Consider the following 11,894-nt stretch of genomic DNA (forward strand, 5'->3'; position numbering starts at 1 on the left):
ACAAAGGCACAGTCGGCCGCGCGGCTCCTCCAGAGAGCCTAACTCGCGGCCGGGAGGAGGGGGCCGACGCTGAGGGGGCGGGGCCAGGTCTTGGGGGGCGTGACCTAGATGGTAAGCATGGATCGCCTCTGGGGCGGAACCTGGTCTTGTGGGGCGTGGCTACATGTTTGGAGGTGGGGCTAGGACTCCTGAACTTGGCGCCTCGGGGGCGGGGCTGGAGATCCGGAGGCGGAGCGTGCGCGGGAGGGCGGAGACGGGAGTTGGTGTAGGGGAAAGAGGCGAGCAGTCCGAAGGACTCGGCAGGACAGCGAGCTGGTGGCTGCGGGCGGCGCCGAGCGAGCCAGCGAACGAGGCCGGGCCATGGGGCAGCGGGCAGTGGGCTCGCTGTTGCTGGGGCTGCTGCTGCACGCGCGGCTGCTAGCGGTGAGTTGTGCGTGACCGAGGGCCGAGGGCGGGGGGCTTGCGCCAACTTGGCGGGGACACCGGAGGCTGCTCGCCTGGGACTCTGGCCCGGGACGGCCGCGCCCGCGAAGGACCCTGGGCTGGCACTGGCCAGCGCCACCCTGCAGCGTGGGGCTTTCCTAGGGGACGCCCCAGGGGCCCAGCGTGGAGGTCAGGGGCCGTCCCTGCAAGCGTGGAAATCGGTGGGTCGCTGGCCACGTTGTTCAGGCTCCAAGTCGCCTCTGGGCATGGCCCGGCCTGCAGTTCTGGCGTCGGGGGTAGGGGGGCTGACGGAGAAACTTCTAGCAGGGTGGGAACTTGGCAGGACAAGGGTACTCCTTTCTGTTGCCAACTTGGCAGAAGGGGCAGTTCATGGTGATGGGTACCCTGTCAGTTTTCGCTGGAACTTTACCATGCTATCCTCTGGGGAGAGATTATAATCAGGCAGTCAAAAGTTAAAACTTGAAACAAAACTGAGCCTTGTGTGGAGCACCCCGGACCCTGGAGTCTCCTAAGCCATAAGCTAAATCAATCACTGCTTTGCTCTGAGTCTCCCTAGGACCTGCAGAGAGCTAGTTAACTTCTGGGAGGTAGTCCCACGTGGGTAAAGAGAACTCAGAAAGGGAAGCCTCAGGGCAGTTGGGCCTGGATGGAATGAGTGCTGGGTGCAGTGCTTACTATGAGTGGGCCCAACGAGCAGCTGAGTTTCCCGAGCATTCTTCCTACATCTCCCAAGTGGGATGCTGTGTGCTCCTTCAGTTCTGCCCTTATTCTGAGCTCACAAGGGGCCACAAGGTGGAGAAGGGAACTCTTGAGTCAGGAATCCTTAAGACCTAGAAGGCACTTGGCAGGAGAGGCCCAGAGGACCTGAGTGACCTCACGGAGGGCTGGGTGGAGTTGATGGACCAGCAGAGGATGGAAGATGAGGGTGGGTCCATCTGGGCCTGCTGTGGTGAGCCACAGAGCTCAGGTGCTCCTAGACAGTCTCCATCCCTGTTCCCTGTTCTTGGAGCCAAGAGGGTGACTTTTCCAACTGGGCCAGTGTTTACCCAGTGACTGATTCTCTGTCCTTGCCTGGCTGGCTCTCTCTCACCTCTGCCCTCTTGAGTCACTCCTTAACCGCCCACCAGGCCTGACCCCTTACTGTTTCTGCCACACCCACACAGCACCTCTCCTCCCCACCCTCCACTGAGCAGCCTTCTCCCTTAACCTTCTGTCTGGCCTCTCACCCCAGCACTCTACTCCTGAACTTGTAACTCCTAAAGCTGACTTTTCTTTCTTCAAGACCTAGACCTGGGATGCTATCTATTCCTGACCTCCCCTAGGCTCTGCCCCCTATTGAAGGGCTCCCTCACGTATGGGCTGCACAATGGCAGGAGTGGAGGGTGGAACTGTTTGCTGAGGGCCGGAGGAATTACTGAAATTCCCTGACTGCCACCGCTGCCCGGTTCGCTTTTTCATTCACCAAATCTTAATTGAACGGCATTCCCTGACAGCCCATGGGAGTCCCCCAGGCTCATTCATTGGGAAGATTCTTTCCATACAGCTATTGTATGCAGGCCCACGGTGGGGCTGACGCAGTCTGGGTGAGTTGGGACACGCCCTTCAATGCCTTCTAGGACTCAGACTGGTGGGCTGCTGTGATTCAGAGGCAGCAGGCAGCCCTGAAGCTATAGGATCACAGATGCTACACCGCGGTCACGTGGAAGTCTTCGTTGACCCACCCAAGCTCAGAGTCGGGGTCCCTTCCCCGCAAAGAGCTTAGCCTCAGGGTCTTACAGACCCAGCTTGAGTCCTAGCTTTTCAAGCCTGAGGTCTGCATCTGTGAAATGGGTGGAGTCACTGACCAGTGCAGTTTCAGGAAGATCCATTTTCTAGCCCATGTCCCAGCAAGTCTTGCCCCACTACCCTGGCTCTTCTCAGCTTTTCAGTTTGATTCTAGGCAGAATCAGGTGGGGGAGGGAAGCTTACACCAGGCCGAAGAGTCTAAACCTCGCTCGGCGGAGGCAAGGACAGTGGTCTATGATTACGCGGGGGAGTAATTTCTGTTCTGGGGATAGATTGGGACCAAGCCTGGCTGACTCAGGGCCTGCCCTGGCCTGTTGACCCTTTCCTTCCAACTGCAGTCTTAGGCCTTTCTTTCTGGGACCAGCCCCCCCACTGTCGTTAGGAGTCTTGAGGGATAGCGCTGGATAATGACAGTGTTTTCCAGGCTGAGGCGGGAAGTGGCTGAAATACCTGCTTCCTGTCTCCCTTAGGTTTCTCTGCAGGGAAGGCTGCTGGTGGGAGCTGAGGAATTTCTCCTTCCTGGAGTGACCTCAGCCCTCCCCTCCATACAGTTGACTACCCTGTCCCCCAGCAGTTACCCATGTTGTTCCAGACCTGTGCCCAGGAGAAAGGCAGAGCTGAGAGAGTGTGCAGTAGGCCCTCATCAGAGTCTGGGCTGAGGCCGGACTGCAGTGATGTGGTTCCCGCCACCCCCACCTCCAGGCTGAGCCCTGGGTGTCTGCAGAGCCGTCTAGGCCTTGTCTGGCTTGGCCCAGGCCTGCTCTCAGGATGAGCACAGGCAAGTTAGGATCTGTGGGCTTCATTCAGTCCCTGTCTGGGAGATGATTTTGTAAAAGATGCTTGAAGCCGAGAGTGGGTTCAGGATTTGGAAGACAGTGATCACAGGAACAGGAAGATCTTGGGGTGCAGGTCTTGGGGTACAGGCCAGGTAGTGGTGAAATGCTGTAGATGGGTCTTCGTATTCAACGGCCAGCCGCTGATTGACACTAGGTTTCTCAGCAAATCCTCACACTGCTTCCACTATGCCCTGCTCACCGCCTCCCCTCCTTACCGAGATCGTCGGCCCCGCCCCAACTTCTCCAGGGCCCCACTCCCTCTGGGGCTGTCCTGTCCACTCTCCTGCCTTGTGCTTTACTAACTAGGCTTCCAGTTTGTTTTGCTTTTTTCCTCACTAGTTTTTTTTTTTCTTTTTAAAAACATTTACACTTTTTTGCTTTTCGAGAGACAGGGTTTCTCTGTGTAGCCCTGGCTGTCCTGGAACTCACTCTGTAGACCAGGCTGGCCTCGAACTCAGAAATCCACCTGCCTCTGCCTCCCAAGTGCTGGGATTAAAGGTGTGCGCCACCACCGCCCGGCTCATTTAAACATTTTTTGACAATTCATATATGATTGTATTTTGGGTCGTTTTGCCTCCCCCTTGCATCCTCTCATCCTTAGGATTTATTTATACATTCATCTTTGGTATGTTTTAGACAGTCGCACACATCCTGGGCTTACCTGCCTCAGTGACTATGTGGAGGGCGACTTTGAACCCCTGACCCGACTGCCTTCCCAGGCTGAGTCCTGGGGTCACAGGCTTCAGCCACTGGGCCTGGCTAAGTCTTTGTTCCTTGCAGGAAGATGCCAGATACACCCCTACCTCAGAGCCTTTGTGTCTGCTGATCTCACAGCTTGGGACACTGGTCCCTGTAGCCTCCTCTCCCCCAGGTGTTTATAATTCTGCCTAGCCCATCCCCCCATTCCGCACCCCTGCGCCCTTCCCCCATCTTCACATCCCCTGCCCCTGGGCAGCACTGAGAATAGTTTAAGTTCCACGATAACAAGTCCTCATCTCTGGCTTTTTTTTTTTTAAATTATATTTATTTCTTTTCCGTGTGTCTGTGTGTATGCATGTGGCGGGGGTGATACATGTGTGGAGGTCAGAAGACAACTCCTTGTAACTGGTTCTCTCCTAACGTGTGGTTCCCAGGGATTGAACTTAGGTCGTCAGGCTTGGCCACAAGCACCCCTTAACTGCTGAACCATCTCACAGGCCTTCTTATCTGATTTTTGTTTATTTATTTTACTAGTTCTCTGTTTTTATTCATTTCTTATCATGCTTGACTATTTTCAATTACTAATTATTAAAATTTGTCCTTTGACTGTTTCATACATATATATTACAAACTAGACATTCTCACCCTGACTCTCTTACCTCCCCTGTCTGCCCACTCTGCTCCCCTTCTGACTTTCGTGTCTGGTTGGTTTTGTGACCCACTGAGTATAACCAAAGCTAGCTGTGTGACCACGGGTTTGGAACTGTCCACTGGAACCTGGTGGGCTGGGCAGTAGACACATGGTTGAAGACAGTGACTCCCCACCCCCTACTGCCACCCCCGAGTCTGTCAAAACTTCAGTGAGAGGGTATGCCTCCCTCAGTCCCTCCTCCATCCATGACTGATCCATCTGTGGCAGGACCAACCTTGTGCAGAGTTCAGTGTGGGTAACTATGCCATCTGGTTTTGTCACTTGGCATAGTTGATTCCCCGTAAATGCATTCACTGAAGTGCACCAAGTCACGGAGACTAGTGTGGCCCCTGGAACCTGAGCAGAGGTCACGGAGGTGCAGAGGTTAGGGGACCTGCCCACATTTAGAAGAGTAGAGTTGGGAGGCAGGCAAAGCTCCCCTGACGCTGCCCACTGTCCTGACCGCCTGCAGCCACCACCAGATTCTTAACACTTATTGTATATATTAAGGGTGTAGTGGGCAGATACATAATGAGGTGTCAGTTCTCTCCTACCACACCATCCCTGGGCATCAGATTCAGATCTTGAGGCTTGTGTCTGGGCTCCATCACCCACAGAGCCACCTCCCAGGCCCAACCATCACCATCAGATGAAAGCTGTCGCTGATGTCATCAGTGAGAACCCTGGTCCGGGGTGGAACAGGGTGATTTCAGGCAAGGCACAGTGGAGCCGCAGGCTCGGGATGTTGAGGTCTCGGTGACTGTGGGTCCCCTGGTGATATCAAGAACTGGACTGTGTGAGGCAGTCATTGTAGGTTTGTTCATTTATTTCTTCATCAAATAGTCTCTGAGGACCAGGCCTATAGGGCATGAAAGGTCTCTGCCCTATCTTGCTGCTCATGGTGAGGGAGATAGGGAGATATATACCCTGGGGTCCACTGACCTGCAGGGAGCTGCTGCTTCTTCTTTTTGTTCCTTAGCTGCTCCCTGGGGTCTGGAGATTAGGATGGCTGTGGAGAGGCCTGAGGACTGCCTGGCCTTGGGGTAAGAGCTGTGGGTGGGATTTGGAATGATATGGATGATGAATCACAGGCAGCTTGGAGGCCAGACTTCTGAGTTCTGGACCTTCTGAGTTTGGGATGGAAGGGATAGGCTCCCAGCCCTGGCCTTTCTCTCCTCTCCCAGTCCAGCTCCAGCTGTGAGCACCAGGCTGGAGGAGGATGGGAAATGAGATGGAGCTCCCCCGGGGGCTTCCTTGAGATCTGCCAAAGCTTTCTTCCTCTCCCTCCTGCTCCTGTCAAAGACAAGGAGAACTTGTGTTGAGGGTCCTTGTCCTGTTGTAAGCCTGCCCCAGCCCAAGCCTTGGCCTCTTTGACCCTGCCACCCGCTCCCCATCTCAGAGCCCGGAGCTGGGAGCTGGCTGACTGAAACCCAGAAATATGTGTGGAACTCGCTTCGCGGGGAGCCGCCAGCCTCACTACCCAGCCTGGTGGCGTCAGGCAGTGTCAATATCGGCCTTGAGAGGGGTGTGGTTCATGGCTGCCTGGGGGTGGCTGTGCTGGGGGACACCATCACAGAGGTACCAGAACAAGGTGGCTCTTTGAAGCCTGGGAATGTGAGGCCTTCGAGGCTGAGCCTACACCAGGGTAGTGGTCCTCTCCTTCCTGGGATGCTTGCTTGGGCCAGGGCTGCAGGGACATCATAGGTCTTCTCAGGACCAGCCACTAACACCCTTCTTCCTTGGGACATAGAGGAGGGCTCCTTACAGCTTGGGGTTTGGGGGATGTGTGTCACACAGAGGCAGACAATGTGGGTTAGACTGGTGAGTGAGCCAGTGGGGTGGGTCGGTAAACGGTCTTTAAACTGCAGCTGTCGGCGGGTGTGTATCACACTTAAAGTTCACTTAACAACTGTTTATGGAGCATCGTCTCTCTCTACTTGAACCTGTTCTAGATGCTAAGTTTGCAGCAGAAAACACAAAAAAATGTCAAACTCTCACCCACTCTGTGTCTTGTGTTTTAGCTGGCCCCGAGGCCAGTCATATCTAGGGGGAGAACGAAGCAGAGAAAGGCATAGAGAGTGGTGATGTGGGCATAGGAAAAGCCCTGATAACGCATAGGAGAGCAGAAGGAAAGGGGGGATGGGCAGATGTCTGGGGAAGGGCATCCAGGCAAGGGGAATGGCCAGCATGAAGCCTGGAGGTCGGGATGTGCCTGGCCTGTGGGACAGCACCATTGAGGTGGCAGACAATGATGGTATAGTACAGATGAGAGCTGGCAGCAGGAACCATACAGCCTCGGCCGTGGCAAAGTCCTGGGGTATTGAAGGGTCCCGGTACATTTGAAAAATATCTTATTTACACATCTGTGGATGTGCGTCTGTGTGAACGTAGAGGCCAGAAGAGGGTGTTGGAGCCCCTGGAGCGGGAGTTCTAGGTGGTTGCGAGCTACCCGCTGTGTGTGCTGAGAACCAAACTTAGGTCATCTGCAAGAGCGGCGAGCGCTCAGCGCTCATAACTGCTGAGCCGCCTCTCCCCGTTCTCCAGCCTTGGTGTTTTAACAGGGTGGCTATAGTTGCTGTGAGTGAGGCTCAAGGGCAAAAGCAAGGAGTCTGTAACCTAGACCAGACGTGACTGGAGCTCGTTCTGGGTCCAGGGATGGAGAGAAGCGGTTGTACATCCAGTCCATCTTGAAAGCTGGGCTCACGGGGCTATTGGGAGTGGGTGGAAGTTTGGGAGACTCAGGCTTGAGCATCCAGAATAGAGCTGCTATGGAATCATGAGACAGCTCCAGGAAGCTGCATGGAAGATGACAGAATATGGTAGGTAGTAGAGGGGCAGTGTGGGCTCAGGGTGACTGGCTAATGTCAAGGCCAGTGGCCTCTGGGCTCCTTCAGTCACTGAATCACTTTCTGTCTAGTCTGGGCTTCTGGGGTAACCTGGGGCAAAGTGGAGGGCACTTATATCCACTTGTGGAGCTCACCAGTAGGGATTCCTTATTAGAACCCACAGCCAAGCCCCTAGCCAGTGTTGTGCATAGAGAATGCATCCATGAAGCACAGTGTAGTAGTTTGCCAGGTTGTGGCTTTAGAGAGGGAAGGCTCTTCCTCAGCCCTTGGACTCGGATGAGCTAGCTTCCCAGACACTGCTCTGTGTTGTGGTCTAGAGGATGTGAGATGAGCTACGATACCCAGTCTACCATCTTTCCCTTGTCTGTGTCCTCACTGAAACCTCTCCCCCTGGGTATGTGGTACAGAGTAAAGTAGTGAGCTTGGAGAAATCTGCTTTCAATTCTGTAGCTTGTCCCTGACTGGCTGTGTGACCTTGCACAAGTTGCTAGACATCTCTGACCCTTGGATGGGCCTTGAAATAGGCAATGCCTGTGTTGTGGTGGTTGTGGCTTGACCAGATGAATATGCTTGAGATATGGTAGGTGTTGGATGGCCAATGGTTGTTAGAGTTGTAATTATCTTGGTGCAAGGCCAGCATGCTATTTGATGTAGGACTCCTAATGCCTGGGATGCCTTGTTTCTCTGCACCAGGGGACGGGAAGAATCCCGGGCTTGTTGAAAGCATGGCTCCATCTGCCTTTCTCCTGCAGGCTTAGAGCTTAGAGCCCTGGATGCAACTGTGCCTGATCTGTCACTGCCCTCCTTCCCTCTCCGAGGCCACAGCTGCAGGACAGAGTCCACCCTCCTACCCTGATTGCTCCTTCCTGGAGTGGGGAAAGAATGGGGGGGAGGATCACACCCCAGGGTGTGGCCTGGGAAAGGCTGGGGCTCTTCTGGATAAATCCGTCCCCTTCCCAGCTGTGTGCAGTTGGTAGGCGCTGAGCAACAGAAGGTGTGGCCAAATGGCTCCCATGGGTGCGGAGAGGATGTTTGAGCATCTTGAGAGGGACAGGAGAGGGGGCGACCTGGGACCCCGTCCCGGCACAATTCCTCCCTTTCATGCTTAGCCTGGAGAACGCCTCCTCAGGGAACCCTGGACAAAACCGTAACACATCGCCTCTTGCCGTGGCCGGAGCGCCACACTGCTTTGAATCTGGCACTTGTAGGCTCTCAGAGTCAGCAGGACTAGGAAGAAAGAGGGACACACAGGAGTGCATGATCTTGCCCGTTGGGTGAGGTGTGGAGCAGACAGCCCTCACTGCCTACCAGGGTGGGTCACGCCCAGGTGGTTCGTTTTTAACTCTTGACATCTTTGCCAGCTTCCTCGTCTCCTGGTGTAGGTAGCCAGGGGCTTGGCAAGGGGAGGGCTTCAGAGGTGGCCTGGAGTGACCTCCACAGATGCTTCTCCTGGGGCTAGGCTGGGAATTCCCAGCTGCCTCTGGCCCCTTCCCAGCCCACCTCTCCCATGAAGGAGCCAGTCCAGCCCCCCAGCCCAGCCCCCACTGCCTGGCAGCCCCTCCGAAGCGCTGACTCATCCCTGTTCATGTTTGGCGGTTCCAGTTTTCAAATAGCTGGGAACTGGGATCATGCCTTTCGTTGGAGCCCTGGCTGCCTCTGCGTCCAGGAGACCGTGACCTCATCAAGCCCAGCCCCAACGGCTTCTGTCGCTTTCGGAGCTCACCACCTACTTTATGCCTTATACTATCCTGTGAACCCGGAGCCAGGAGGACTGAGACCCAGAGTTCCCTGAGGCTAGGTCAGTCCCTTCTCTGATCTAGGGTCCCCTGGTTGCCTAGGTCACTAGCCTGTGTTTAGTAGTGTTCACATCTTCTCGATTGAAGAAAGCTATCATGATCAAGAGGCAGCCTGGCACAGGGCCTTTTCTTTCTGGGCTTCCTGTTGTCTGTGGGCCTTGCACTATTCTCTCCTAAGAGGGACAAGTAGACACAGAGTGGCTCAGCCACCTACCCAGTCAGTAGCACCTCACCTCTGGGAGTGGAGCCCAGGTTATCTGACCCCACACACAGTTTTCCTTCTTTCTTGGGTGGGTCAAGCTTCGTGCTTCTAGGGGGGAATGCGGGGAGCAGGTCCATTCATCTTGGAAATGCAAAAGGGTAAGGTGCGTATCTGCCGCATGGGGTCTAGCTGACTCCTCCTTCTCAGATTTACTTATCTTTCCCCCTGGGCTTCCATCTCAACTCTGGTACTGTTCCCCAGGAGAGACCTGTGCCTCTCACCAGGACTACACACCCTGCAGGCTCATAGAGACCCGCTGCTGCTTCTCACTGGCCTTCCTGCAACTAGTGGGTGGAGCCAGCCCATGTGCCCTCAGTATGGAGAGATTGAGTGATATACCATGAACAGACATACATGGAACTAAAGATGAGTCCCAAACTGTCATTCAGACAGCTGGGACATCTGCCCATCCACCCATTCATTTATTCAGTCATTCACCCTAGCTTTCTGAACATTTTGGGGAGTATACCGTATTTCCCAGTAGAGGAGTAGCTCTGAAAACAATGACTTGCCCCCCAGAGCCAGAGGTAAGACTAGCCTCGCAGCCTCCTGGAAGGAGCTGGAGGCTGGGTCCCTGTGCTACAGGAGCCTCAGGCCTGGGAGAGGCAGGAGCCATGAGCCACAGTACGGCCCATCTCAGAAGCCATTCATTCATAGTAAGTCGCAAGGCGACCAGTTTGGCTCCTGTTGTCAGGATCGGCTTCCTGGAGGAAGTGGCCCTGAACACTGGGTGGGTTTTGGATATGCTTAAGGAAGAGGAAGCACCAGGCAGAGCTCCCAGCCTCCTCTGACCCCCTCAGCCTGGATCCTATTGTCCCCATTGTATTGGATGTTCGGGAATGGAAGGAAGAGCCCTTCCCCAGCTGCTGGAGCTGTTAAAGTTGAGGAAAGAATGAGAGGAAGGCTCCAAGATAGCTGAGGGTGACATCTACCTCAGCACTCCTCCACCCGCCTAGCCTGGCAAGTAGGCAAGAAGTCAAGGCCTGGCCTCCGCTTGGCCACAACCACGCCTCATTCTCTTCGCTGAGCCTCCATTTTCCCTCTCTTGCAATGGTCTGCATGTGTTCTTGCTCTTCAGTCTTTCCACCCATGGAAGGAGCTTTTCACAGGAGTAAGAGGCAAACCGTTCTCAAGCCCATGGTCCTCAAGCCTTGGAATACCCTCTTTCCTTGATGCGGCCAGCCTCGAAGTGCTGAGCCCTGAAACAAATGAGGGTCTAGGGACTGTTCTGTATGCCCTTAGACATCCTTGATCCTATCTCATCCTGAGCCCCGGGCTTACTTCTGTGTCCTATGGGTCCCTGATGCTGGGCAGACAGCCAAGGCCACTGGTGGTATCTGGCACTTAAGCACTAGATCAGAAGCCTCAAGAGTCTCAGCAGCATGCGAGACTCAGGACAGACCTTAGCTTCTGGGAACCTGATCTCCAAGGTGTAAAATGGGACGATTCATTCACTCATCTCTCAGAATGAATCCTTTAGCCATCTGCACATGGCTAAAGGAACTGCCAGTCCGATGGGGAGGCTGGAAGAGAGAAGATGCTGCCCAAGAAGGCCTGGAAGAGTCTAGAGCGTTCTCCAGTGTGCCTCTGCTCCGTTTGCTACTGTCTCAATGCTGATGGGAGGAGGGGCTCTGGGATTGCTAGGGCAGAGGAGGAGATCCTTGGGAAGGGCTGGGGAGCATCCTTCACTGTGAGTCCCAGTACATGAAGAAGAAAGGCACTGGTTATATAGTCTGGGCCTTTCCTTTTAGGGTGCCGGAAAGTGACTCTCAGACCTCAGGTTGGGATTGGGCCCAGGAATGAAAGAGGCTAGGTGTGATGATGCATGTCTATAATTCCAGTCCTCTGGATGCTGAGGCAGGAGGATCTCAGGTTCCTGGCCTGTCTGGACTAGATGGACAGACCCTGCTTCAAAACCAAGACAACAGCTGGGAATGGGGGAATGGTGGCACATGCCTGTAACCCCAGTCCTTGGAGGTGAACACAGAAAGATTAAGGGATCCAAGGACAGCCTGGACTTGATGAGATCCTATCTTTAAAAGACAGAAAGGAAGGGGACAGAAGGAGGTTAGAGTCCCCACAGCCCTTTCACCTTCCTCTCTTGCTTTTCCTAAATGGGGAAGGTGGAGGTCAGTTCAAACCTGGAACTGAGGTGTGGACATGCCAAGAAAGGGTTAAGTGGGCCTAGCGAGGGGAGGAAACCAGGACACTGGGATAGGAATTTTTGTGATAAGATCAAAGCTTGCAGCCTGCCCGGGCCTCACCTCTGTTTCACCTGAGCAGTTGGAGGGAATTCTCCAGGCAGGAGGACCTGGTCTCCCAGGGGATGGGGGTGGGGCAGGGTCCCATTTTCCTGTGGCCCTGCGCTCCCCCCACCTCTGCAGTCCCCTCCCCTCCCTCCATGAGGCGGCTTCTTGCCCTGGCAGACACTAGAAGCTCTAGGAGCCACCTGTACTTGGCGGCCTATGGTGTGGGACCATCATCTCCAGCTGAACCTGCCTCTTCTGTCTCAGCTCTCTCTCTCTCTCTCTCTCT

The 11,894-nt window shown here is 54.8% G+C and overlaps 1 protein-coding gene across 1 annotated transcript in view; it reads left to right on the forward strand.

The window, feature by feature from the left end:
- The first annotated feature begins 258 nt into the window (after positions 1-258).
- Hspg2 (heparan sulfate proteoglycan 2) overlaps positions 259-11,894 on the forward strand; it is a 104,176-nt gene continuing 92,540 nt past the window's right edge. The window contains exon 1 of the mRNA XM_031379124.1: positions 259-423. Within this exon, the coding sequence (XP_031234984.1) occupies positions 361-423 (63 nt within the window). The 5' untranslated portion in view covers positions 259-360. The remainder of the gene's footprint in view (positions 424-11,894) is intronic.

Source organism: Mastomys coucha, unplaced genomic scaffold, assembly GCF_008632895.1.
Source record: "Mastomys coucha isolate ucsf_1 unplaced genomic scaffold, UCSF_Mcou_1 pScaffold18, whole genome shotgun sequence".
Taxonomy (NCBI): Eukaryota; Metazoa; Chordata; class Mammalia; order Rodentia; family Muridae; genus Mastomys; species Mastomys coucha.